Consider the following 25,679-nt stretch of genomic DNA (forward strand, 5'->3'; position numbering starts at 1 on the left):
AACAGATGACATCATGTTCTTATTTATCCTGCTTCTTGTCTGTCTCCTCCACTAGAACGTCAGCTCCTGGAGGACAGAGGTCTTTGTTTCTTTCACTGCTGGGCCCCCATGCTAAGAAGGAGAAGGGTGCCAGGCACCTAGAAGGTTCTCAATACATAGTAATTGAACAAATGGAATGTAGAGAAAGCAGTTTGCATACGGTTCCCCCACTGGCATTATTGATTGTGAGCCTTAATGAAAGGGAGGTAATGACCTCGAGACCTTCACACTGCGAGGCTCAAAGTTTGACCGTTTTGGCCCAAGCCTGGGTGGAGTCAAAGGTCGAGGTGTCCAGCCCATTCCTGTGGATCAAAGGCTCAGTTGTAGGTGACCTCTGTCCCCAGTGGGCCAGCATCAGCCTTGCAGCCCAGAGAGGGTCTTTGCTGGCCACGGGCATGATAGCAATTTAGGGAGCATATATTGGAAGCTGGAGGGCCCCCCAACATCTGGCCATTCCTAGCCCCCCATCACTGTTCCAGGGTTTTCACAAAAGCCAGAGTCAAGGCTGGAATATTGGGGGGCAACCTTCAGATAGAAGATGCAGGGTATGAGTGCAGGATTGATAGGGGGGCGGTCTGACCTCTTTGGGGGAGCTGTTTAAAGTACATCCCCATCAACTGCCAAAACATCTGCTGTGTGTTTGTTTGCAGCTCAGTTTGTGGGTAACTGCCAAGCGTGTGAGGAGGAGGAGGAGTCCCCATTGAGGCATTCTCCCCCAACCCCTAGGGACGGGCCTGATTTGCATAGATGTTTCCATTCCCTTCAGTTCCCTTCAGTTCAGCGTCAAAGCGGGTGCGTGGAGCAGAAAAAAAGGCGCAGAAACAGCCCCCTGGGTTTTGGCAGAGAGTCAGACCCCCTCAGGGCTTGAACCCCTGGGTAGGGCACATGGGCTCTCTGGGCCTCAGTTTCCCCCTCTGTAAAATGGGGGTATAATCACCCCTTCCTCATATATTTTGTGCCAGCCTTGCACCTGCGTACCCTCAGGTCACCCATTCCCTGCTCTGTCCCTGCCCCATGGCTAAGGGCTGACCCCTGCACAGGGTAGCCCTCTTGTCCCCTGCCTTCTGTGCCCAGATTTAGCCAATGGCAGGCACTGAGGGTAGATTGGAGGGCGAGAAGATAGGAGAAGCCAGGGTAGTTCTCCTCATCTGCTTCTGACAGCATCTCCCACTGGACATGGTCTCCCTATTTGTTAATTTGCAAGTTGTCTCACCCCTCCCATGCTTTGGTTTCTCATCTAGGTAACCAACCCCTGTATTAAAGCCCCTCTGTTTGAGATATGTCTATTATCCTAAGTGGACTTTTACTGGTGTAGGGCAGTTGTGAGGGGCTTTTGTTTAAGGTACAATTAAAAATAAATAAAGTTTTCCCTTTTCAGTGTACAGTTCCACAAGTTTCCACAACCATATACAGTCATATAAACACCACTACAATCAAGATACAAAATTGTTCCATCACCAAAAAATTCCCCCACGCTTTTTTGTAGTCAACCCCTCCCTCCACCCTCAGGCCCTACGAATCACTGGTTGCTCTCTGTCCCTATAGTTTGCCTTTTCTAGAATGGCATAGAAATGGAATCATACAGTATATAGTCTTTTGTGTCTGCCTTCTTTCCCTCATCATAATGCATGTGAGATTCATCCATGTTGTTCTATATTGCTTGTTCCTTTCAGAACTCGAGGTTTCAAATATTATCTGCCTGAGTGGTCTTCCATGTGAAGATAAACTGCAGTGTGTCTATTCATCCCTTAGTTAAAGGAGCTGTTGTAAGCTTTTGATGGGCTGATATTTGCAAAGAGCTTAGGACAGTAACAGGCACATGATATATGTGTCAGCTGTTATTATTATGCTGGAGGGGGGCTGAAGTGGGCCTTTGGGGTTCCCCTCTCCCCTAACTATGTATGTCTCCCTCATCTGGAAGAGACAGCCCACCTTTCCCAGGCTCAATGGGCTAAAACTGCATCTGGTGCAGACGTGGCAGGGACTGGCCTCCACCGGCAGCCTCCCCACCCCATTCCTGAAGCTGAAAGTGGGCCTCAAGCCCATGGATGGACGAAACAAGGCCGCTGCAGCTCCGCTGCCTGCCAAGATCAGCATCTGGAAAGCTTCTCTGCAGCTGGGCCCCTCCCCCGAGCCCTGGGGTGATGTTGAGAAAGTTGGGACCTGTCTCAGACACTTCTCCTTGTGCAGTTCCTCCTGCCAAAACCTGAGAGCTGGAGGTGGGGGGAGAGTGGAGGCCCAGAGCGGATGGAGGACAGTCCCAGACCTCATCAACTGGGGGGGGGGGGTTCACAAAGTTTGGGGTGGGTTGGGATCGGAGGTCAGAGGGTTTCCTTCACCTCTGGGCTACAGAGGAGAACATTCTACATCTCACCAACGACCGACGTGGTCCTCAGTGATAACCACTGCCCTTCTATTCCAAATCAATGGGGGAGGAATTGGGAGGGACGTCCCCACGGCAGGACTGGGTCTGGGACTTGGGATGAAAAAGAGGGCAGAGAGCTCTAGTTCAAATCCTACCATGACTGTGTGCCTCACTTTCCTCATCTTTAAAATGGGGTGAGGAAAATGCAGAACTATGGGGACAGAAAAAGATCAATGACTGCCAATGATTAAGGACGGGTGGGGGCGGTAATGAATAGGCAGAGCACGGAGGCTTTTTGGGCCAGCGAAACTATTCTGTATGATACTATTGATATAATGGTGGATATGTGTCATTATACATTTGTCCCAACCCACAGACTGTACAACACCAAGAGTGAACCCTCATGTAAACCATGGACTTGGGGTGATAACAATGTGTCCGTGTAGGTTCATCAATAGTAACAAATGCTTACTCCCCTGGTGGTGCAGTGGTTAAGAATCCGCCTGCCAATGAAGGGGACACAGGTTCGAGCCCTGGTCCGGGAAGATCCCACATGCCGCGGAGCAACTAAGCCCGTGCGCTACAACTACTGAGCCCACGTGCCACAACTACTGAAGCCTGCGTGCCTAGAGCCCATGCTCCGCAACAAGAGAAGCCACGACAATGAGAAGCCTGTGCACCGCAATGAAGAGTGGCCCCCGCTCACTGCAACTAGAGAAAGCCCGCGTGCAGCAACGAAGACCCAATGCAGCCAAAAAATAAATAAATAAATAAATTTATTAAAAAAAAATAAGTAACAAATGTGCCACTCTGGTAGAGGCTGTTGACGGTGGGGAGGTTATGTGTGTGTGGGGGGCAAGGGATATATGCGACATCTCTGTACTTTCTGCTCAATTTTGTTTTGGGGGTTTTTTTTGTTTGTTTGCTTTTCTTTTCTTTTTTGTTCTCTTTTTTTGGCCATGCCGCGCGGCATGCAGGATCTTAGTTCCCCGACCAGGGATTGAACCTGTGCCCCGTGCAGTGGAAGCATGGAATCCTAGCCACTGGACCACCAGGGAATTAGCTCTGCTCAGTTTTGCTGTGATCCTGAAACTGTTCTAAAAAATAAAGTCTATTTTAAAAAATGAGATGATGACGATAATCATAATACCCACCTCCTAGGGTTGGAGGATTCATAGAGCCGCACCCAGCACAATCTGTCCGTGTGAGTGTTAGCCATTCTTGTCAGTGGCCCTGTAATTAGCGGAGGCTGCTCCAAGCCTCTTCCTTTTCTTCTTTTTCCCCTGCTTGGGAGCTCCCCACGGAAAGGGCCCCATTTCCTTCCTCTTCTGCTGTTCTCTCACTCAGGGATCCCCCCTAGGGAGGGTTCACCTTTCCCCTTGACCCCCCCGGACCATCAGGGCGTCTATGCCAGTGTTTCCCAATTCTCTAGCCCGTTCCCTCAGCCGACCCAGTGGAGACCTCATGTTACCCCAGAAGTGGGAGGTGAGGGGGGGAGGCAGAAGTGGCTTGCTGGTGTATCTGTGTATCCCCGGGGACATCACCTTTGTCTAGGAGCCATGGTCCCCCTAACAGGCGGCCGGATATGTCTGCAGGCTTGATAGTACCCCCCCCCCCCACAGGTCCCTGAGGGGATAGCAAACTGCTGAGCCAGCCAAGGCAAGCTGGGGGGGGGCACTTCCTCCCCAGCTCTCAGATCCTCAGAGAGGGCTTAGATTTCCGCTCTGATAGCTCTCTGGCGAGGAGAGGACCCAGTTTTTTTAGCACTTTGTCCTCTGTGGGTTGAACACCTGGTTTCTAGAGGTTGTACAGCCACACTTCATTTGGGCAGAGGATTCGGTAAGGTTGTGCTGAGGTCTGACTGGACCCCAAGATCTGGCCCGGAGCTGAGTGGACACTGAAATCTGGCTCAGGAAAAGGAGTGAATTCACTCTCTGGCTTTTCTTATCTTCCCATCAAAGCCCTGCTACCCTGTGTTAGAACATGCTGGTTTTTTCGGTCTCCTCCATTGGACTGTCAGTTTTGGATGGCAGAAACCAACGAGGTATCACCAGAGCTGGCACAGAGCATTCTATGTTGCATTATATAAATATATATGCTGTATACCTGTATGTAACATTAATATATTGATTCTTAATATTCATTTCCTTATTAATAACTTAAATATGTTTATTCTTAATACAAATTTATTTCATAGCGACACGTTGAATAATAGCATAGATGTTTATTAACAATGTTATTGTTTATTTATATTATTGATACTGTTTGTTATTATTATTATTACAGGAACAATTTTACAATAGAAGTTTGGCGATTTGTTACCTTCGATTTGATTCTTCATGTCTTTGTAAATATTTTGAATTGGTAATATGAGCTAAAAATTTCAAACAGTCCCCCCGCCCCACCCCCAGGGTACACCATGAAAAGTCTGGTCCCCTCTCACCTGTTCCCCTGCCCCCCCAGTCCCCCTCCTTGGGGGTAACCGCTGTGACAGTGTCTTGTGCCCTTCTGGAGATGGCCTGTATGTCCACAGGCAAATGTGTGTGTATTTATACAGCCCTTAAAAATATACCCAGAAATGCAGGCAGGCAAGCAAGCAACTGGTTTGCATTGTGCTTTTTTCATCTTAACGTGTTGAATACAGTTTCATATCAAGACTACTCCAATTTTACTTTTTAATAGGCATAAACGGATCGACTTTAATTTCCTTTTTCAAAGTTTTGTTTTCAACACTGTTTATGGAGTATAATATGCATACAGAAGAGTGTGCTGAACTTCTCCCTTTTTTTAAATTGGTTGCATTGTCTGGGATTTAAGCATCCACAATTTTTAAAAAATTTTTAGCTTTTCTGAGGTATCCCTGACATGTAAAATTGTAAGATATTTAAAGTGTACATACAGGTGATTGGATATATGTATACATTGTGAAAGGATTCCCCCCATCTAGTTAATGAACACATCCTTCACCTCGCATATTTATCTTTTCATTGTGGATGTGAGAGCATTTAAGTTCTACTCTCTCAGAAGTTCCAATTGTTTGATACAGTATTACCAACTGTAGTCACCATGCTGTAAATTAGATCCCCAGACCTTATTATAACTGAAAGTTTGCACCCTTTTACTAATCTCTCCCTATTTCCCCACCCACCACAGCCCCTGGCAACCACTTTTCCTACTCTCTGTTTCTGTAAGTTTGACTTTTTCTTTTTTAATTCCACATAAAAGTGATACCATGTGGTATTTGTTTTTCTCTGTCTGACTCTTTTCACTTAGCATAAGGCCCTCAAGTTTCATCCATGTTGTTGAAAATGACAGGACTTCCTTTCTCATGGCTGAATAATATTCCATTGTGTGTGTGTATATGTATATATATGTGTGTATGTATATATACATACATATATATATACACATATATATATGTATATATATATATATATATATATATATATATATATATATATATATATCTCACATCTTCATCCATTCATCTGTTGACAGACACTTAGGTTCCATACCTTGGCTATTGTGAATAATGCTGCAATGAACATGGGAGTGCAGATACACTTTTTTGTCATTTTGCTTTTCAACACTCTTCACTGAAGTATCATATACATATAGGGAATTCCCTGGTAGTCCAGTGGTTAGGACTCCACGCTCTCACTGCTGAGGGCCCGGGTTCAATCCCTGGTTGGGGAACTAAGATCCCACAAGCCACGTGGTGCCGCAAAAAAAAAAAAAAAAAAAAAAAAAAAATAGATAGAAGATAGATAATACCCTCTCCCTCCTTTTTCTTGCACTGTCTGGGTATCAAGCAGTCTAACTTTCAATTTAATTTATTGTTGGAATAGGGCACGTGTTACAAAAGTCAAAAGGCGCAAAAGGATTCACAGAGTGAAAGCTACCTCCCTCCTGTCCCCTGTCCCCTATCTTTCAGTTCCTCACCCAGGAAGTTTATCAGTTTCTTCTTCTTGCAATATTCTGGATATTCTGAGCACATACAGTAGAACATCAACTCCATTGGAACAGGGAGCTTTATCTGTTTTGTTTCCCGATCTATCTCCAGCCTTTTAGTATGGTATCTGGCACATAGCAGGTGCTTACTGTACGTGGGAAGTAAACATATAAGCAGATTATGTATTCATCTTCACAAACAGTACCCTCCTGAACATAAGTTCCATGAAGGCAAGGGCTTTTTTCTCCTGTTCTGTTCACCGCTGTGCCCAGCAGGCACACCAAAAACATTTGTTGAAGGAGTGCGGGGCACGTCGTCTAGTCACGGATGTCACGCACGCGCATCAGTGAGCGAAGGTGTGCTTCATCTCTGCAGCCAGGCACCCAGCTACGCCCAGGAGAAGCTGAGTGAGGAAAAGAGGGAAACTAAAGAACTGGATAGGACTTCCCTGGCAGTCCAGTGGTTAAGACTCCACGCTTCCATTGCAGGGGGCACGGTTTCCATCCCAGTCGGGGAACTAAGATCCCTCGTGCCACGGCAAAAAAAAAAAAAAAAAGAAGACGTGGATAGAAGATTGGGCCTCAAAACTTGAAAGGCAGGACTCAACCTGGGCCTGCTGGTCAACCACAGCGACAGCAATCGATTGACAGAGGCAGTGGAAGCTTCTGGGTGCTCCCAGTCTTCTAGGGCAGAGGGGCCAGCGCCTGAATTCTGGGGCCTTATCAAGGCAAAAACCAATCCATTCTTTGAGGCAGGGCCTGGCACATAGTAGGAACTTGCTTATTTGTTGGATGAACACACAGTGGGCACTTAATGCCTATTTGTTGTGTTGACACTCAGTAGGTGCTTCGTGGCTCCTCGCTGAGTAAAGGGGATTCCACGCGCTCCTCCAATTCCAGGCTCCCAGGGATGGGCCAAGAGTACATCTGCAATCCAAGACAGTCGTTTCAGGTTGAGGTCACCTGGCCAGAAGTGACTGGACAGCACGAGGCTGCGTGACGTCATGCGCCGACCGCTTCTCACGGGTGGGGGCTGGGAGGGGCAGGGCTGGAGGTGGGGGTGCGGACAAAGGGACCCCGCGCGCCTCCTCCCCGCCCGCCCTCGTGCGCGCCCCGCTGGGCAGGCCACATCTGGAATTCATTGCTGCTGCCGCCGCCGGAAAGGAGGCGGAGATAGGGCGGGGCAAGTGGGGGCCGAGGCGGCGCCTCTCCCGGTCCCCCTCCGTCCCCGGTCCCCAGCCCCGGGACGCAGAGGAGCCCGGCGGGCAGTCCCAGCCCTAGCCGCGGCCGTCCCGGGGACGCAGACGCCAAAGCCCCTCCGGCCAGGGCAAGGACCCGGGTCGGCCTAGCCAGGTGAGCGTGCGTGGCGAGGGGGAAGCAGAAAGGGAGGGCCCTGGTCCCCGGAGGTCGCGGGATCGGAGCTAGGGGCGCGGGCCAGGGGTCGGGGGCGTCGCGGGCGCGCACGCGCCGCCCGTGCTCCTGCTGCATCGAGGGAGTGGTCATCGTGCGCCCTCTCCACGACCCCAGGAGGCCCCACTGCCTCAGCCGCGAACCCCCAGACTGAGCTCCCCGCCTTCTCCAGCGGCAGGAAGTTGGCCCCGAGGAGAAGGCGGAATCCGAGCGCTTTCGGCCTGAGACTGGGAGGCTGGATGGCGTGCCCCCGGACCGGGGGTTTGGGGAGTGTGTATGGGGGAGGGGAGGACTCCCCTCTTTGCTGACTCCGGCTGGGCGAAGGCGAAAGATGCCGCGCGCCGCAGTACCTCCAGGCCAAGGGGCGGGGCCCCAGAGGAAGGCAGTTGCCCACCTCCTCCACATCTGGTCCTCTGCCTCAGTTTCCCCGAGTAGTTCGTCTCTTCCAGTCCCCCCGCGGGGTCGTGGCTTTGTTCTGGAAGGAAAGTGAACCTGACTGCGTGGCTCCGGCGTCTCTTCTTTCCCCTGGGACCCGGGGATGGGGAGTGGGTGAGGGCACCCGTGGTGCGGACCCCGCGTGGTTCCGGGCCCAGCCAAGCGTGGGAACCTCGCCCACTCCTCTGGCACGAGTTGACTCACCCGGGGATTTCCATCCCCTCTCCCGACTGTGCCCTAATCGGATGCTCCAGGCGCCACGCGCTGAGCCCACGGTCCCCCGCGTGGTGCGACACGCGTGCGGCATTCGCGGTGCAGCTGCTGCTGGGATCTCTCCCCACCCCTCCCCAGTCCTCTGGGAATATCGAGGCTGGGCCCCTGGCTGGACGCAGAGGAGGCCCCCACCCCCACTTGGAGATGTGTGGGTCACCCGCGTGTGGCTGTCGCGGGAGAGAGGAGGCGCGGCCCCAGAGGCAGCGAGTGTGGATACCGTGCATTCCACCGCCAGATAAGGAGGCCGAGACTGCAGCCCAAGGGCGGGGGCGGGTCGTGGCGCCGTCTCCAAGGAGACGCCCAGCTGGGCTTCGCTTGGTGGGGGTGGCCTCCCAGCGGACCAGGGGCGTCTCCAGCCTCCCTTGCTGTTGTTTGGGCCTGGGCTGAGTTTAGGAGCCTCCGCCCTCGGGGGCCCACTGGGGCCTCGTTCGTTCGGTCATGCATCCACCCATCCATCCATCCACCCACCCACCCACCCATCCATCCATCCATCCACCCATCCATCCATCCACCCACCCACCCACCCATCCATCCATCCATCCACCCACCCACCCACCCATCCATCCATCCATCCTCCACGTTTTCTGAGCGCTTTCTGTATGCCAGGCATCATTCCAGGGAGTGAAAACAGACTTAGTTGCTGTCCTCTGACACACATTCTACCCTGGAAACAGACAGAAAACAAGAAATACAATCATTATTGCTGAAACTGGCAAGTGCTGTGAATATAATAAAAAGATGCTGTGGTAGAAAGGGCCTAGGGAAGGCGGCTAGGATAGCTTGGTGGTTAGAGGAGGCCACCAAACAGAAATCTGAAAGATGGGGAGACAGTCGTTCAGGGCTTTGTGGGAAGGCTATGCCAGGTGGAGAAACAGCAGAGGCAAAAGCTCTGAGGTAAGAACGGGGCTGACACGTCGGAGACCAGTGTGGTTGGAGTGGACTGACCCTGGGGGAGAGTGGGAGGAGGGGAGGTGGGCAGGGGCCAGGCCATTTTAGGTAGTGGGGAGCCATGGAAGAATTTGGAGCTGAGGAGTGACATATTGGAGCTATAAATTTAAAAGCTCCCCCTGGATGCTGCATGGAGCATGGCAGTGTAGAGGGCAACTGAGGGGAAACCAAGCCTAGGGGGCTGCCCTAGGGCATGGGGCATGGGACCAGGGAGTGCCCAGGGGAACAGTAACCACAGGGCCTGCCTCCATGGAACTTGGGGGAGGGGCTCCTGGAAGCCACTGAGGCTTCCTCTTGCCTTCTACTCTCCTAATCTCCCCCTGAACAGTCTTGGTCTGTCTCACTTCCCTTCCCTCCAAACCCTGTCACTTGTCCCTCTTGCTCCATTTCAGGCCTGGCCATTCCCCAGTGCTGAGCCCAGGGATGCTACTGAGCATCTGGGAGGGAGTCAGGTCCTATGTTAGCCAGGCCTGGGAGCTTGACACAGGGAGGGGAAGCAGGAAAGGCCTGTGTCTGCCTGGGGGTGACTGTGCCAGCCCCAACCTCCAGACCCTGCTTCCTCTTTCTGGGAAGCATGAACCTGCCTTAAGCAAGGTCCTAGTGGAGAAGACGGAGACATTGTGGGCCTCAGATTCCCCTTCTCTAATAACCACCCCTCTGAGGCTGCCCGAAGTGAGGATCTTCCCCTCAGGGAAGAAGACAGACATTTTGGTCAGTCCCTGGGGTACAGGGCTGAAAACATTTTTCTTTCTTTTTTTTTTTTATAAATTTATTTATTTATTTAATTTTTGGCTGCGTTGGGTCTTTGTTGCTGCGCGCGGGCTTTCTCTAGTTGCGGCGAGTGGGGCTACTCTTCGTTGCGGTGCACAGGCTTCTCATTACGGTGGCTTCTCTTGTTGGGGAGCACGGGCTCTAGGCGCACAGGCTTCAGTAGTTGTGGCACACGGGCTCAGTAGTTGTGGCTCGCGGGCTCTAGAGCGCAGGCTCAGTAGTTGTGGTGCATGGGCTTAGTCGCTCCGCAGCACGTGGGATCTTCCTGGACCAGGGCTCAAACCTGTGTCCCCTGCATTGGCAGGCGGATTCTTAACCACTGCGCCACCAGGGAAGTCCTGAAACCATTTCTTATTTATCTAGGAAGCGGCCATAAATCTTTCTCTTGGCTGCCAGACAAGAGAGGGGTCTGAGCGGCGGTGGAGGGGGAGGCCTTGGGACACACCCTGGGCTCCTAGCCCACCAGCAAGTGTGCTTCCCAGACCTGCGATGGGTCCTTGATTCTCAATTATGATCCCCAGGAGGGGCAGTAGGCCAGGGCAGCCTGGGGGCGTCTGGTCGGGGTGACCCAGCGGTCAGGCTGTGGTTCAAACTCTCCCCGGGGACATCCACACAGTCTTAATAATGTCCTGGAAAGAAGTGAGCTCCAACCGCCTGTAAAGGACCAGATCAGTAGTGCTAGCCATAGAGCGCCCCCAACTGGGCCAATCGAATGTCGAGGATGGAAAGCTCAGGCCAATAGGCGAATTGCTCAATGCCCTGGAATTGAAAATGAGCCAATCAGGGCGCGGGCTGTTTCTGGCCCGACGGCCGGTCTGGTAAGGCCCAGACTTGGGCCAAGCCGGCTGCAACGGGCAGAGGGCATCGGGGCGACTGGGGCCCGTCCGGCAGGGGAACAAGGAGCCTCTGTGTGGCGATCTGGGCGGGGCGACAGTCCCTGAGGATGTGCACAAGCCCTTCTCTGTTCCCAAACTAGGACGGATGTCCCTTCGCCCAGGGGCAGCAGCTGTCTCTATCGGGCCAGGAGCCAGGGCACCCCCTCTGAGGGGGTGTCCGGGACTGAGATGGCTGGACGACCCCGGAAGCCCCTCATCACTCCCAAGCTCACTGGGAACCGGCCTAACCAGCCTTTTCTGGAACGGTGCTCCTGGCGCTCCTGGAGTGCACGTGGTCCTTGCTAGGCGTGTTTCCAGGGACCTGGGGAGGTCTCTTCCCACGGCCCCCCCCCCCCCCCCACTGAACTAAAGGCTGGTCTGGAGCTTCCTCCTGGCTCCCCTGTGCCCCTCGTGAAAGGCGAACACTGCACCAGCTCCTCTGAGACCCCCCCCCCCCCCCCCCCGCCAACTACCAAGCTGGGGGGAGGCCATGAAGTCGGCCTCTCACCCTCTCTGCCCACGCCCATCTTCCCAGCCCTTCCCCCCAGGGCTCAGTTTTCCTTGAGAGAGGGGTGACTCAGGCTTTCATGAAAGCGAATACCGAATACCGTTCCCCCCTCCCCGCGGGGCTTCACGCCCCCTCACCACTCACATGGCTTCGCACAGCTGCCCCATCCTCCCAGCCAGGACCTCCCAGACGGGTCTCCTGTGGCTCCCCCATCCCATCACCCCCTCCCAGCCTCCCTGCACCGGATGTGACTGGGGAGCCGGGACTCAACCCTGTTTGTTCCAAGGGCCTCACATCTGGATTTCATCTTGGCTGGGGAGGGGGGTGCCAGCGCCCTGCCCACCCTGCTAGGACCCTCTGTCCCAGGGCAGGGCTAGATGGTGCTGATGAGAACAGGCTGTTGGGAATCTTGCCTGGCTGGCTCACTCAACGTCCCTTACCAAAAGACTGGGAAGAGAACACCTAGTCCCTAGCTGTGGGTGTGGCAGGAAGAGGGAAGCTAATAATATTAGCTAATATTTATAGAGTGCCTGCTGTATGCTACGGGTGCCTCGTGTATCGTTCAACAGGATTTTCCCATCACCCCTCTGAAGTGGGCTTTCTTCTCCCCACTGCACAGATGAGGCCATTGAGACTTAGAGGCCAAGTGTTGAGTGACTTGGCACAATATCCCACAGCGTGTCAGAGGTGGAGTGGGGTTGAACCTTGGATTGCCAGCAAGGTCTGAGTCCTTGAAGATGACGTGACCTCTGTGATGCTCAAACCTCAGGTGTCTCCCCAAGACCTTATCTTGGGAACACGTATGGCCTCTAGGCTTAGACCCAGCCTGAAATCCAGGGCAGTGGGTGGTAATGAGCAGGGGATGGTGCTATCAGCGAGAGCATCTCACTGACCCAGGTTGGCAGGTGGCATGAGGCCCGAGGCTCCCGTGTTTTCAAGAAATGAGACAATCCCTCCAGGTCCTGGCTAAGACTCCCTCTCTCGGTAGGTGGGTAAGGCTTCCGGAAGTCCATTTTGTGTCTTTCGTGCCCTTTGGGGGAGCTTCTGTTCCTTTGAAAGACACTGTAGCCTAGAGGTTATAGAGGCTTTGGAGTGGGTCTCTGAGGCTCTGCCACTGACTAGCTTTGAGGCTTTGGGAAAGTGAATTGACCTCTCCGGTTTCCCATTTGTAAAGCAGAGATGATGATAATTCTGACTTCATGTGACAGAGTTGGGACTTGAACCACAGCCGTCCAGAGTCAACCCAGGCAGCAGCCACGGCACTGAGCTGTCTATCTGTCTTTTCTCTCTGCAGCTCTGACAGCCCCATGGCCCCAGCCGGCTACTAAGCCCCACCATGGGCAACGTGTACTCAGAGTACCTAAGTTCCAGCAAGGTCAAGGAACACTATAATTACACCAAGGAGAATCTGGACACGAAGGAGACGCCCTCCCGCCAGGTGGCCTCAGCCCTCATCATCATCCTCTGTTGCGCCATCGTGGTGGAAAACCTGCTGGTGCTCATCGCGGTTGCCCGCAACAGCAAGTTCCACTCGGCCATGTACCTGTTCCTGGGCAATCTGGCTGCCTCAGACCTGCTGGCAGGCGTGGCCTTCATAGCCAATACTTTGCTCTCGGGCTCTGTCACACTGGGGCTGACACCCGTGCAGTGGTTCGCCCGTGAGGGCTCTGCCTTCATCACGCTCTCCGCCTCTGTCTTCAGCCTCCTGGCCATCGCCATCGAGCGGCACGTGGCCATCGCCAAGGTCAAGCTCTACGGCAGCGACAAGAGCTGCCGCATGCTGCTGCTCATCGCGGCCTCGTGGCTCATCTCGCTGGTTCTCGGCGGCCTGCCCATCCTTGGCTGGAACTGCCTGGGCCACCTGGAGGCCTGCTCCACCGTCCTGCCGCTCTACGCCAAGCCCTATGTCCTCTGCGTGGTGACCATCTTCTCGGTCATCTTATCAGCCATCGTAGCCCTGTACATCCGCATCTACTGTGTGGTCCGCTCCAGCCAGGCCGACGTGGCTGGTCCGCAGACACTGGCCCTGCTCAAGACGGTCACCATCGTGCTGGGCGTCTTCATCTTCTGCTGGCTGCCCGCCTTTAGCATCCTCCTCCTGGACTATGCCTGTCCTGTCCGGGCCTGCCCTGTCCTCTACCAGGCCCATTACTTCTTTGCCTTTGCCACCCTCAACTCACTGCTCAACCCTGTCATCTACACATGGCGCAGCCGGGACCTGAGGCGGGAGGTATTACGGCCGCTGCAGTGCTGGCGGCGGGCAGCAGGGGTGCAAGGGGGGCGGGACGGGACCCCGGGCCACCGCCTCCTGCCTCTCCGCAGCTCCAGCTCCCTGGAGAGGGGCACACACATGCCCACGTCGCCCACGTTTCTGGAGGGCAACACGATGGTCTGAGGGGCAAGTGGGCTGACGACCAGGCCACCTCAGCAGAGGGCTCCATGGAGAGGTACCGGGTGCCCTGGGACAGAGACATGGGGCTGCCAAGCAAGATGCCCCTGTTCCATAGACCTGGGTGATGCTGAAGATATTTCACACCTGGGATGGCTGACTGAGGCACTGACCAGTTGGATGGCACAGCTGCAGCCGGGTCCTGGAGGCCAGCGAGGTGGCTGGAGTGACCTCTTCGGAACTGGATCGTGGGGAGGGCCGGGCGGGGGGCAGACCTGGAAAGAGCCCAGGTGACAGCAGGCAGGTGCTCGAGAGGAGCACAGCGCAGGGGCAGTCTGACCCTCCGCCCTGTGCCTGACTCCCCTCTCTGAATTTAGCCCCCTTGCCACCTTCTCTTGGCCACGTCAGAGGCCACTTCCCTAGAACCACTGTCCTGAGGGGCTGGAGACCTCCTCCCTGACCGTTTTGGGCGGCCCTGGCTAACAGTTGCGGGGCTCAAATCCACAGCTTCCCCAAATTTCACCAGCTGCCACTTTGGCAACTTCTTCCCTTTCTTCTGACTCTGTGAGTGAGATGCCAGGAAACCACGTGGCGGTGGGGAACTAACCCCCATTCTCAGACCTCATTGGCTGATTGCACTATTTGGGGCACAGAGGAATCACCCAGGGCTGGAAAAACCGGTCTGGGGGCCTGAAGAGGGCTCTGGGCCTCCCAGTGGGGCAGGGTGGAATTGGAGAAAGTTCTAGGGGAGCTGTTGGTACAGGGCCCCAGACCCCCAGAAAACAACCACCCCCAAACTCTCACCTCCAGACCCAGCCGAGGTACCAGATCTCATAAGGCAGGGCAGCCTTGAGCCCGCTGTGCCTCCTTTCAGGTTGTATTGAACGGAGCATGCGGGTAGGGGTGCCGAGGACAATTGTGGGATGCCCTCCTATTGCCCGCTTCAGAAGGACTTTGCTAAGTTCTGTGGACAGATGGAAGGGACATTGCGGTACAAACGTATATTTATGTGTGTCTGTCAGTGTCTGTGTGTCTGTGTGTGTGATGTCTGTGATCCCTTCTGCTCACCCTGTTTCCCCAGAATGGATGCTATTTTGTCTCCTCATGTCTGTGTTGAAACTGCCAAAGAGGGGTCTGGTCCCCGCACAGACTCCTTTGTAATTCCTTGCTTATATCCCCACTTGAGAGCTGGGGTGCAGCTCACCTGGAAAAGGAAACTTCACGCCTCAAAGTGATTTCTCATGACTGCAAAGGCTGGGAGAGGGGATCTTTGTGGGGGCAAGGAGCCAGTTGGGGGCTTGTCTCCCCTCATACAGCTCCCCAGATGCCCCTCATGCCTGAGACCCAGGCCAATAAACGGTTCAATGTCTCTTTCTGGTGGTGGTTGTCTTTCTAGGCTTAAGGTGGCAGTTCCCCCGTTAGCATCCTGTGGCTGGGGGTGGAGGGGACAGGGGAGGGTGGCTACTGCTCAGACAATTCATCCTTTGCCAGCCTTTCCTCGGTGCCCCCAGCCCTGGCCCAGCCAGAGACAGGATTGCAGTGGCTTCTGAGAAAACAGGGTCAACACTTTCTCCCTAGGGCAGTTATCTGGCCCCTCCCAGTGATTAATTAGGCCCAGGACCTCCGTGCTATCCTTCAAAGAAAGAGCCTGGCTGGGGGTGGGGGTGGGGGCCCCTCCTTCTTCATCCCCAGTACACATCCCTCCTGGGGAGCTGGAGAGATGGTCTTGGGAGACATGGGCCCAGATACCCCTCTAAAGCACAGTGTTCCCCAAAGGAATGGCCCACCTTCCTCAAGCACTTTCCAGGCAGGAAGACAGAATCCTCAGGAGGCTGGAGTTACTATAAACTGCTTTTATGGAGATGTGGGTTCAGAGAAGTTAAGTGAGCGGCTCAGGGTCACACAGCAGGTTGGGGTAGTGCCTGTCTGGATTTGAACTCAGGCGGGCTGACTCTAGATCCTGCCAGCTCCACCACTGGGCCAGAGAAAAGATCCTCAAACCCCTCTTGGCCATGGAAGGAGTGAGGAGTGTGGGCTGCCAGCCTCCACCAGCATCACCAGGATCCAGGATATGCCCAGCTGGGATGCAGCTGAAAGGTGGGTCCCTAGCTCGGCTCCAGAGTGACACTCCCTCCTTTGCCCACAGGCACAGGGCCCAGCGGCTCCTTTGAAGATAGATCTGGAGCTTTGATGGGGAACCCAGGCCCTCAAGCTGAAGCTCCGCCCAGCAACACCAGCGCAAAGCTAGGGCAGCCAGTGGAAACGAGAAGGAGTGGGGCAGACGGTGGCTAGAAGCTGAGACCCACACCCCCCATCGGAATTCCCCTTCCTCCAGCCATTCAAAGACAACCTCTGGAAACCTGAGCCCTCGCTGGGATTGCGAGGAGGAAGAAGCACAGGCCAGGCCAGAGTCAATAAATTTCCCCCAAATACCCACATGCTTCCTTCACCTGCTCCTTCAGGCATCCGCTCAAATGCCACCTCCTCAGAGAAGCCTGCCCTGACCACCTTCTTCCCTCTATCTAGCCCCTCACCTTCTTACCACCTGGCGGTGTAATATACATCGGTCTACTTCTCCCTAATTAAAATATTTACTTTTTTTTTTTTTTGGCTGCACCACGCAACATGTGGGATCTTAGCTCCCCGACCAGGGATCGAACCTGCGTCCCCTGCATTGGAAGCACAGAGTCTTAACCACTGGACCGCCAGGGAAGTCCCTTTTTTTTTTTTTTTTTTTTAATGTCTGAAACATTTATATTAACATATTTCCATACATATTTCCATACAAGTACAAATATAAGATTTTTAGAAATTTCATGTAATGTCTGAAACATTTATATTAACATATTTCCATACATATTTCCATACAAAAACAAATATGATTTTTAGAAATTTCATGTAATGTCTGAAACATTTATATTAACATATTTCCATACATATTTCCATACAAATACAAATATAAGATTTTTAGAAATTTCATGTAATGTCTGAAACATTTATATTAACATGTTTCCATACAAATAACCCAATGAAAGTTTAGTATTAGTTGTTTTGTTTGTTTTTTTATACTGCAGGTTCTTATTAGGCATCAGTTTTATACACATCAGTGTATACATGTCAATCCCAATCGCCCAATTCAGCACACCACCATCCCCACCCCACCGCAGTTTTCCCCCCTTGGTGTCCATATGTCCATTCTCTACATCTGTGTCTCAACTTCTGCCCTGCAAACTGGCTCATCTGTACCATTTTTCTAGGTTCCGCATACATGCATTAATATACGATATTTGTTTTTCTCTTTCTGACTTACTTCACTCTGTATGACAGTCTCTAGATCCCTCCACGTCTCAACAAATGACTCAATTTCGTTCCTTTTTATGGCTGAGTAATATTCCATTGTATATATGTACCACATCTTCTTTATCCATTCGTCTGTTGATGGGCATTTAGGTTGCTTCCATGACCTGGCTATTGTAAATAGTGCTGCAATGAACATTGGGGTGCATGTGTCTTTTTGAATTACGGTTTTCTCTGGGTATATGCCCAGTAGTGGGATTGCTGGGTCATATGGTAATTCTATTTTTAGTTTTTTAAGGAACCTCCATATTGTTCTCCATAGTGGCTGTATCAATTTACATTCCCACCAACAGTGCAAGAGGGTTCCCTTTTCACCACACCCTCTCCAGCATTTGTTGTTTGTAGATTTTCTGATGATGCCCATTCTAACAGGAGTGAGGTGATACCTCATTGTAGTTTTGATTTGCATTTCTCTAATAATTAGTGATGTTGAGCATCTTTTCATGTGCTTCGTGGCCATCTGTATGTCTTCTTTGGAGAAATGTCTATTTAGGTCTTCTGCCCATTTTTGGATTGGGGTGTTTGTTTCTTTGATATTGAGCTGAATGAGCTGTTTATATATTTTGGAGATTAATCCTTTGTCCGTTGATTCATTTGCAAATATTTTCTCCCATTCTGAGGGTTGTCTTTTCGTCTTGTTTATGGTTTCCTTTGCTGTGCAAAAGCTTTGAAGTTTCATTAGGTCCCACTTGTTTATTTTTGTTTTTATTTCCATTACTCTAGGAGGTGGATCAAAAAAGATCTTGCTGTGATTTATGTCAAAGAGTGTTCTTCCTATGTTTTCCTCTAAGAGTTTTATAGTGTCCAGTCTTATATTTAGGTCTCTAATCCATTTTGAGTTTATTTTTGTGTATGGTGTTAGGGAGTATTCTAATTTCTTTCTTTTACATGTAGCTGTCCAGTTTTCCCAGCACCACTTATTGAAGAGACTGTCTTTTCTCCATTGTATATCTTTGCCTCCTTTGTCATAGATTAGTTGACCACAGGTGCGTGGGTTAATCTCTGGGCTTTCTATCTTGTTCCATTGATCTGTGTTTCTGTTTTTGTGCCAGTACCATATTGTCTTGATTACTGTAGCTTTGTAGTATAGTCTGAAGTCAGGGAGTCTGATTCCTCCAGCTCCATTTTTTTGCCTCAAGACTGCTTTGCCTATTCGGGGTCTTTTGTGTCTCCATACAAATTTTAAGATGATTTGTTCTAGCTCCGTAAAAAATGCCATTGGTAATTTGATAGGGATTGCATTGAATCTGTAGATTGCTTTGGGTAGTATACTCATTTTCACAATGTTGATTCTTCCAATCCAAGAACATGGTATATCTCTCCATCTGTTGGTATCATCTTTAATTTCTTTCATCAGTGTCTTATAGTTTTCTGCATACAGGTCTTTTGTCTCCCTAGGTAGGTTTATTCCTAGGTATTTTATTCTTTTTGTTGCAATGGTAAATGGGAGTGTTTCCATAATTTCTCTTTCAGATTTTTCATCATTAGTGTATAGGAATGCAAGAGATTTCTGTGCATTAATTTTGTATCCTGCAACTTTACCATATTCATTAATTAGCTCTAGCAGTTTTCTGGTGGCAGTTTTAGGATTCTCTATGTATAGTATCATGTCATCCGCAAACAGTGACAGTTTTACTTCTTCTTTTCCAATTTGTATTCCTTTTATTTTTTTTTCTTCTCTGATTGCCGTGGCTAGGACTTCCAAAACTATGTTGAATAATAGTGGTGAGAGGGGACATCCTTGTCTCGTTCCTGATCTTAGAGGAAATGCTTTCAGTTTTTCACCATTGAGAATGATGTTTGCTGTGGGTTTGTCATATATGGCCTTTATTATGTTGAGGTAGGTTCCCTCTATGCCCACTTTCTGGAGAGTTTTTATCAGAAATGGGTGTTGAATTTTGTCAAAAGCTTTTTCTGCATCTATTGAGATGATCATATGGTTTTTATTCTTCAATTTGTTAATATGGTGTATCACATTGATTGATTTGCGTATATTGAAGAATCCTTGCATCCCTGGGATAAATCCCACTTGGTCGTGGTGTATGATCCTTTTAATGTGTTGTTGGATTCTGTTTGCTAGTATTTTGTTGAGGATTTTTGCATCTATATTCATCAGTGATATTGGTCTGTAATTTTCTTTTTTTGTAGTGTCTTTGTCTGGTTTTGGTATCAGGGTGATGGTGGCCTCATAGAATGAGTTTGGGAGTGTTCCTTCCTCTGCAATTTTTTGGAAGAGTTTGAGAAGGATGGGTGTTAGCTCTTCTCTAAATGTTTGATAGAATTCACCTGTGAAGCCATCTGGTCCTGGACTTTTGTTTGTTGGAAGATTTTTAATCACAGTTTCAATTTCATTACTTGTGATTGGTCTGTTCATATTTTCTATTTCTTCCTGGTTCAGTCTTGGAAGGTTATACCTTTCTAAGAATTTGTCCATTTCTTCCAGGTTGTCCATTTTATTGGCATAAAGTTGCTTGTAGTAGTCTCTTAGGATGCTTTGTATTTCTGCAGTGTCTGTTGTAACTTCTCCTTTTTCATTTCTGATTTTATTGATTTGAGTCCTCTCCCTCTTTTTCTTGATGAGTCTGGCTAATGGCTTATCAATTTTGTTTATCTTCTGAAAGAACCAGCTTTTAGTTTTATTGATCTTTGCTATTGTTTTCTTTGTTTCTATTTCATTTATTTCTGCTCTGATCTTTATGATTTCTTTCCTTCTGCTAACTTTGGGTTTTGTTTGTTCTTCTTTCTCTAGTTTCTTTAAGTGTAAGGTTAGATTGTTTACTTGAGCTTTTTCTTGTTTCTTTAGGTAGGCTTGTATAGCTATAAACTTCCCTCTTAGAACTGCTTTTGCTGCATCCCATAGGTTTTGGGTCGTCGTGTTTTCATTGTCATTTGTCTCTAGGTATTTTTTGATTTCCTCTTTGATTTCTTCAGTGATCTCTTGGTTATTTAGTAACGTATTGTTTAGCCTCCATGTGTTTGTCCTTTTTACGTTTTTTTCCCTGTAATTCATTTCTAATCTCATAGCGTTGTGGTCAGAAAAGATGCTTGATATGATTTCAATTTTCTTAAATTTACTGAGGCTTGATTTGTGACCCAAGATGTGATCTATCTTGGAGAATGTTCCGTGCGCACTTGAGAAGAACGTGTAATCTGCTGTTTTTGGATGGAATGTCCGATATATATCAATTAAATCTATCTGGTCTATTGTGTCATTTAAAGCTTCTGTTTCCTTATTTATTTTCATTTTGGATGATCTGTCCATTGGTGTAAGTGAGGTGTTAAAGTCCCCCACTATTATTGTGTTACTGTCGATTTCCTCTTTTATAGCTGTTAGCAGTTGCCTTATGTATTGAGGTGCTCCTATGTTGGGTGCATATATATTTATAATTGTTATATCTTCTTCTTGGATTGATCCCTGGATCATTATGTAGTGTCCTTCCTTGTCTCTTGTAACATTCTTTATTTTAAAGTCTATTTTATCTGATATGAGTATAGCTACTCCAGCTTTCTTTTGATTTCCATTTGCATGGAATATCTTTTTCCATCCCCTCACTTTCAGTCTGTATGTGTCCCTAGGTCTAAAGTGGGTCTCTTGTAGACAGCATATATATGGGTCTTGTTTTTGTATCCATTCAGCCAGTCTATGTCTTTTGGTTGGGGCATTTAATCCATTCACGTTTAAGGTAATAATCGATATGTATGTTCCTATGACCATTTTCTTAATTGTTTTGGGTTTGTTTTTGTAGGTCCTTTTCTTCTCTTGTGTTTCCCACTTAGAGAAGTTCCTTTAGCATTTGTTGTAGAGCTGGTTTGGTGGTGCTGAATTCTCTTAGCTTTTGCTTGTCTGTAAAGCTTTTGATTTCTCCATCAAATCTAAATGAGATCCTTGCCGGGTAGAGTAATCTTGGTTGTAGGTTCTTCCCTTTCATCACTTTAAGTATATCATGCCACTCCCTTCTGGCTTGCAGAGTTTCTGCTGAGAAATCAGCTGTTAACCTTATGGGAGTTCCCTTGTATGTTATTTGTCGTTTTTCCCTTGCTGCTTTCAATAATTTTTCTTTGTCTTTAATTTTTGCCACTTTGATTACTATGTGTCTCGGCGTGTTTCTCCTTGGGTTTCTCCTGTATGGGACTCTCTGCGCTTCCTGGACTTGGGTGGCTATTTCCTTTCCCATGTTAGGGAAGTTTTCGACTATAATCTCTTCAAATATTTTCTCTGGTCCTTTCTCTCTCTCTTCTCCTTCTGGGACCCCTATAATGCGAATGTTGTTGCGTTTAATGTTGTCCCAGAGGTCTCTTAGGCTGTCTTCATTTCTTTTCATTCTTTTTTCTTTAGTCTGTTCCGCAGCAGTGAATTCCATCATTCTGTCTTCCAGGTCACTTATCTGTTCTTCTGCCTCAGTTATTCTGCTATTGATTCCTTCTAGTGTAGTTTTCATTTCAGTTATTGTATTGGTCATCTCTGTTTGTTTGTTCTTTAATTCTTCTAGGTCTTTGTTAATCATTTCTTGCATCTTCTCAATCTTTGCCTCCATTCTTATTCCAAGGTCCTGGATCATCTTCACTATCATTATTCTGAATTCTTTTTCTGGAAGGTTGCCTATCTCCACTTCATTTAGTTGTTTTTCTGGGGTTTTTTCTTGTTCCTTCATCTGGTACATAGCCCTCTGCCTTTTCATCTTCTCTATCTTTCTGTAACTGTCGAAGTCCCTTTTTTATTTAATTTTTTTCCTAATTAAAATATGAACACCTTGCAGATAGGACGGCATCCTATTCACCACCGTCTCTAGCATCTTTCATGGTACTTGGCACGTTCCCACCAAAGGACCTTAGCACCTGCTGTTCCCTCTGCTGGGAATGATCTTCCTGAAGACATCTTTGTGACTCTTCTCTCCTCCTTCAAGTCTGTATTCAAATATCACACCCTGGGTGAGGCCTCTGGCCATGAACACAATTTTTTTTTTATCCTATCTACCTCCCTTGCTACTCGCTAATATGCAACACGTTTTGCTTCTTTATCTTGTCCATTTTACTATTATTATTATTATATTTTTGGCCGTGCTGCACGGCATGTGGGATCTTAGTTCCCCAACCAGGGATCAAACCCATGCCCCCCGCATTGGAAGCGCAGAGTCTTAACCACTGGACCGCCAGGGAAGTACCTGTCTTGTTTATTTTCTATTTCCCCTTTAGAATGCAGTCCCATTCTAAATGCCAGACAGCAGGAGTCTTTGTCTATCTTGCTCACTGAATGGCCTCAGTGCTCAGGACAGTGGCCAGCTTACAGTAGGTGCTCAATAAATGTTGAATGAATGAAAGCCAAAGCAAATGGGTGAATGGTAAGTGCTCTGAAGAAAATAAAATAGGAGAAGCAACAGTTTGGGGGTACTGTATTCTGCAGGGAAGGCATTATTATAGGCACTCTGACCGAGAAAGAAACTGAGGCACAGAGAGGTCAAGTAATGTGCCCAAGGTCACGGAGCATGTGAGTGGAGGGGTCTGGATTTGAACCCAGGCAGTCTTTTTTTTTTTTGGCTGCACCACTCAGCTTGTGGCTCTTAGTTCCCCAGCCAGGGATCGAACCCGGGCCCCCTGCAGTGGTAGCATGGAGTCCTAACCACTGGACCGCCAGGGAATTCCCTTTTTTTTTTTTTCTTTTTCTTTTTTTCAGGCAGTCCTTGATTGAAGACCAAATCACATCTCATTCTCCTCAGTATGGCGGTCTGAAGAACTGATTTGCTAATATCTCTCAAATCTCAGAGCCTAGAATGGAATGGACCAACCTGTAGGGATGCAAGATGACTTTCACCTCCTTTTTTCCCTGCAGAGGCTGTTGGCTATTAGGGAGCATCAGAATCACCTGGGAGAACCTGTTAACATGCAGATTCTTACGCTCCCCAGTCAGAGATTCTGATTAAATAGGTCTGGGGTGACCCTAGCGATGTATGTTTTTCATCGAGCCCTGCCAGTGATTAGAAAAAGCATCATCCTGGGACTTCCCCGGTGGTCCAGTGGGTAAGACTCCGAGCTCCCAATGCAGGGAGTCCAGGTTCGATCCCTGGTTGGGGAACTAGATCCCACATGCATGCCACAACCAAAAGATCCTGCATGCCGCAGCGAAGATCCCGTGTGCTGCAACTAAGACCCGGCACAGCCAAAATGAATAATAAATATTAAAAAAAAAAAAGAAAAGAAAAAGCGTCATCTTGGGACCATATTCTGAGAAACATTCTAGATTCCTTAATCTAGAGCAGTGCTGTCTAGGAGAACTTTCTGTGGCCATTTAGCACGTGAAATGTGGCCAGTGTGAAGCTGAATTTTAACTTTAATTAATTTCAGCGTAAATGGCCACATGTGGCCATTGGCTACAGTACTGACTGCACAATTCTAGATTCCATATCTCTAGTTTCTGCAGCTTCTGAGCAGCTGAATTCACTTGGTGTGATGCTGCCATTTCAACAAAAATTCCCGTCTTCCACTACTATCATTGTGAATGACATTGTAGCTTCCATACATCACTTTATGATTTTTGGACTATTTCTTTTAATAATGATATCAGTGATATTCTGCTGCTAATGACAGAAAACACAAAATATTAGTAACTTAAATAAGAGAAATTAATTTCTCTCTCATATATAAGTGTTTCAGAGAGAATTGATCCTGGGTAAGAAGGACGATGCCCACTTAGCCGCAGTCCAGGCTCCTGTCTGCCTGTTTATCTATCTATTCACACATACATCTACCTAAATACGTCACTGTGTTTCCTAAGGACAAGGCATTCTCTTACATAACCTCAGTAAAATTATCATAATCAGCAAATCTACAAACTTTAATGAGATTTCACCAATTGTCCCATTACCGACCTTTATAGCAGAAGAAAATCCCAGCTCACTTTTTGCATTCAGCTGTCTTTTTAGTTTCCTTCAATCAGAACAGTTGCTGAACCTTTCTTTGTCTTTCATGACCTTGACATTTTGGAAAAGTATAGGTCAGTAATTTGGTAGAATGTCCTTCAACATGGGTTTGTCTGATGTTTCCTCATGATTAAATTCAGGTTATGCAATTTTGGCAGAAATACCAAAGAAGTGATGCGTCTTTCTCAATTAGTTCCATCACTAGCAATGTTAACGGATCCCTTGGAGGTACCTGCCAAGTTTCTCCACTTTATTTTTTAAATTAATTAATTAATTGATTAATTACTTAATTTTTGGCTGCGTTGGGTCTTCGTTGCTGTGCGCGGGCTTTACTCTAGTTGCGGTGAGCGGGGGCTCCTCTTCGTTGCGGTGCGCGGGCTTCTCATTGCGGTGGCTTCTCTTGTTGAGGAGCATGGGCTCTAGGAGCGCGGGCTTCAGTAGTTATGGCTCGCAGGCTCTAGACCACAGGCTCAGTAGTTGTGGCACACGGGCTTAGTTGCTCCTCAGCATGTGGGATCTTCCTGGACCAGAGCTCGAATCCGTGTCCCCTGCATTGGCAGGCGGATCCTCAACCACTGCGCCACCAGGGAGGCCCTTTTTAAAAAAAAAAAAAAAAAAAATTAATTAATTAATTAATTAATTTTTGGCTGTGTTAGGTCTTCATTGCTGTGCACGGGCTTTCTCTAGTTGCGGTGAGTGAGGGCTACTCTTCGTTGCGGTGCGCGGGCTTCTCATTGTCGTGGCTTCTCTTGTTGCGGAGCATGGGCTCCAGGAGCGTGGGCTTCAGTAGTTGTGGCACGTGGGCTCAGTAGTTGTGGCGCACGGACTTAGTTGCTCCGTGGCATGTGGGATCTTCCCAGACCAGGGCTCGAACCTCTGTCCCCTTCATTGGCAGGCAGATTCTTAACCACTGCACCACCAGGGCAGCCCACATTTGTTACTATTGATGAACCTACACGGACACACTGCAGTTTCCCATAATTTGGTACTGGCTGATGGCATCCCCTTATGTCATTTAACATGTTCCTTTGTCCCCAAATTCAAGAATCGAAAGATATTCAATTCTTTCTAGGTGGTGCTGGAAACTCACCAGGAGGACATGATGTCTGGCTGTCTCTCTTTTACTGAGGACTAAGACCGATCAAGGGGTTCAAGTGCCATCAGCCTGATCCTGCGTTTGTAAATTCCCCATCCGACTGTCCCCTAATGATTTGATCACCCGTGGACTGTCACTTGGACCTATCATTTCATTAGCCATCCTTAAGGGTTTCTAATCCATCTCCCCATCCTCACATTCTGGCCATCTTTCTCATTTGTCTACAAAGCAAATGTACTTCCCCAAAGTCAGACATCAGATATCCACCACCTTTCCCTAAATGTCTTGTCTGAGAATAGTTAAATCTGTCACGAAAGGGAAGTGAATTTGGGTAGGTGTGACTCATTG

General features: G+C 49.0%; 1 protein-coding gene across 1 annotated transcript; it reads left to right on the forward strand.

Annotated features, from left to right (window-relative positions):
• The first annotated feature begins 7,520 nt into the window (after window positions 1-7,520).
• On the forward strand, window positions 7,521-15,333 carry S1PR2 (sphingosine-1-phosphate receptor 2). Its single transcript, XM_059919835.1, has 2 exons — window positions 7,521-7,708; window positions 12,870-15,333. Exon 2 carries the CDS (start codon window positions 12,912-12,914, stop codon window positions 13,968-13,970), a length of 1,059 nt encoding a protein of 352 aa, XP_059775818.1. The 5' UTR covers window positions 7,521-7,708; window positions 12,870-12,911; the 3' UTR covers window positions 13,971-15,333.
• The last annotated feature ends 10,346 nt before the right edge of the window (window positions 15,334-25,679 follow it).

Source organism: Balaenoptera ricei, chromosome 3 (genome assembly GCF_028023285.1).
Source record: "Balaenoptera ricei isolate mBalRic1 chromosome 3, mBalRic1.hap2, whole genome shotgun sequence".
NCBI classification, from domain to species: Eukaryota; Metazoa; Chordata; class Mammalia; order Artiodactyla; family Balaenopteridae; genus Balaenoptera; species Balaenoptera ricei.

Coding starts and splice junctions, on each gene's coding strand:
- S1PR2 (XM_059919835.1), top strand. CDS start 12,912: ATGGGCAACGTGTACTCAGAGTACCTAAGTTCCAGCAAGGTCAAGGAA.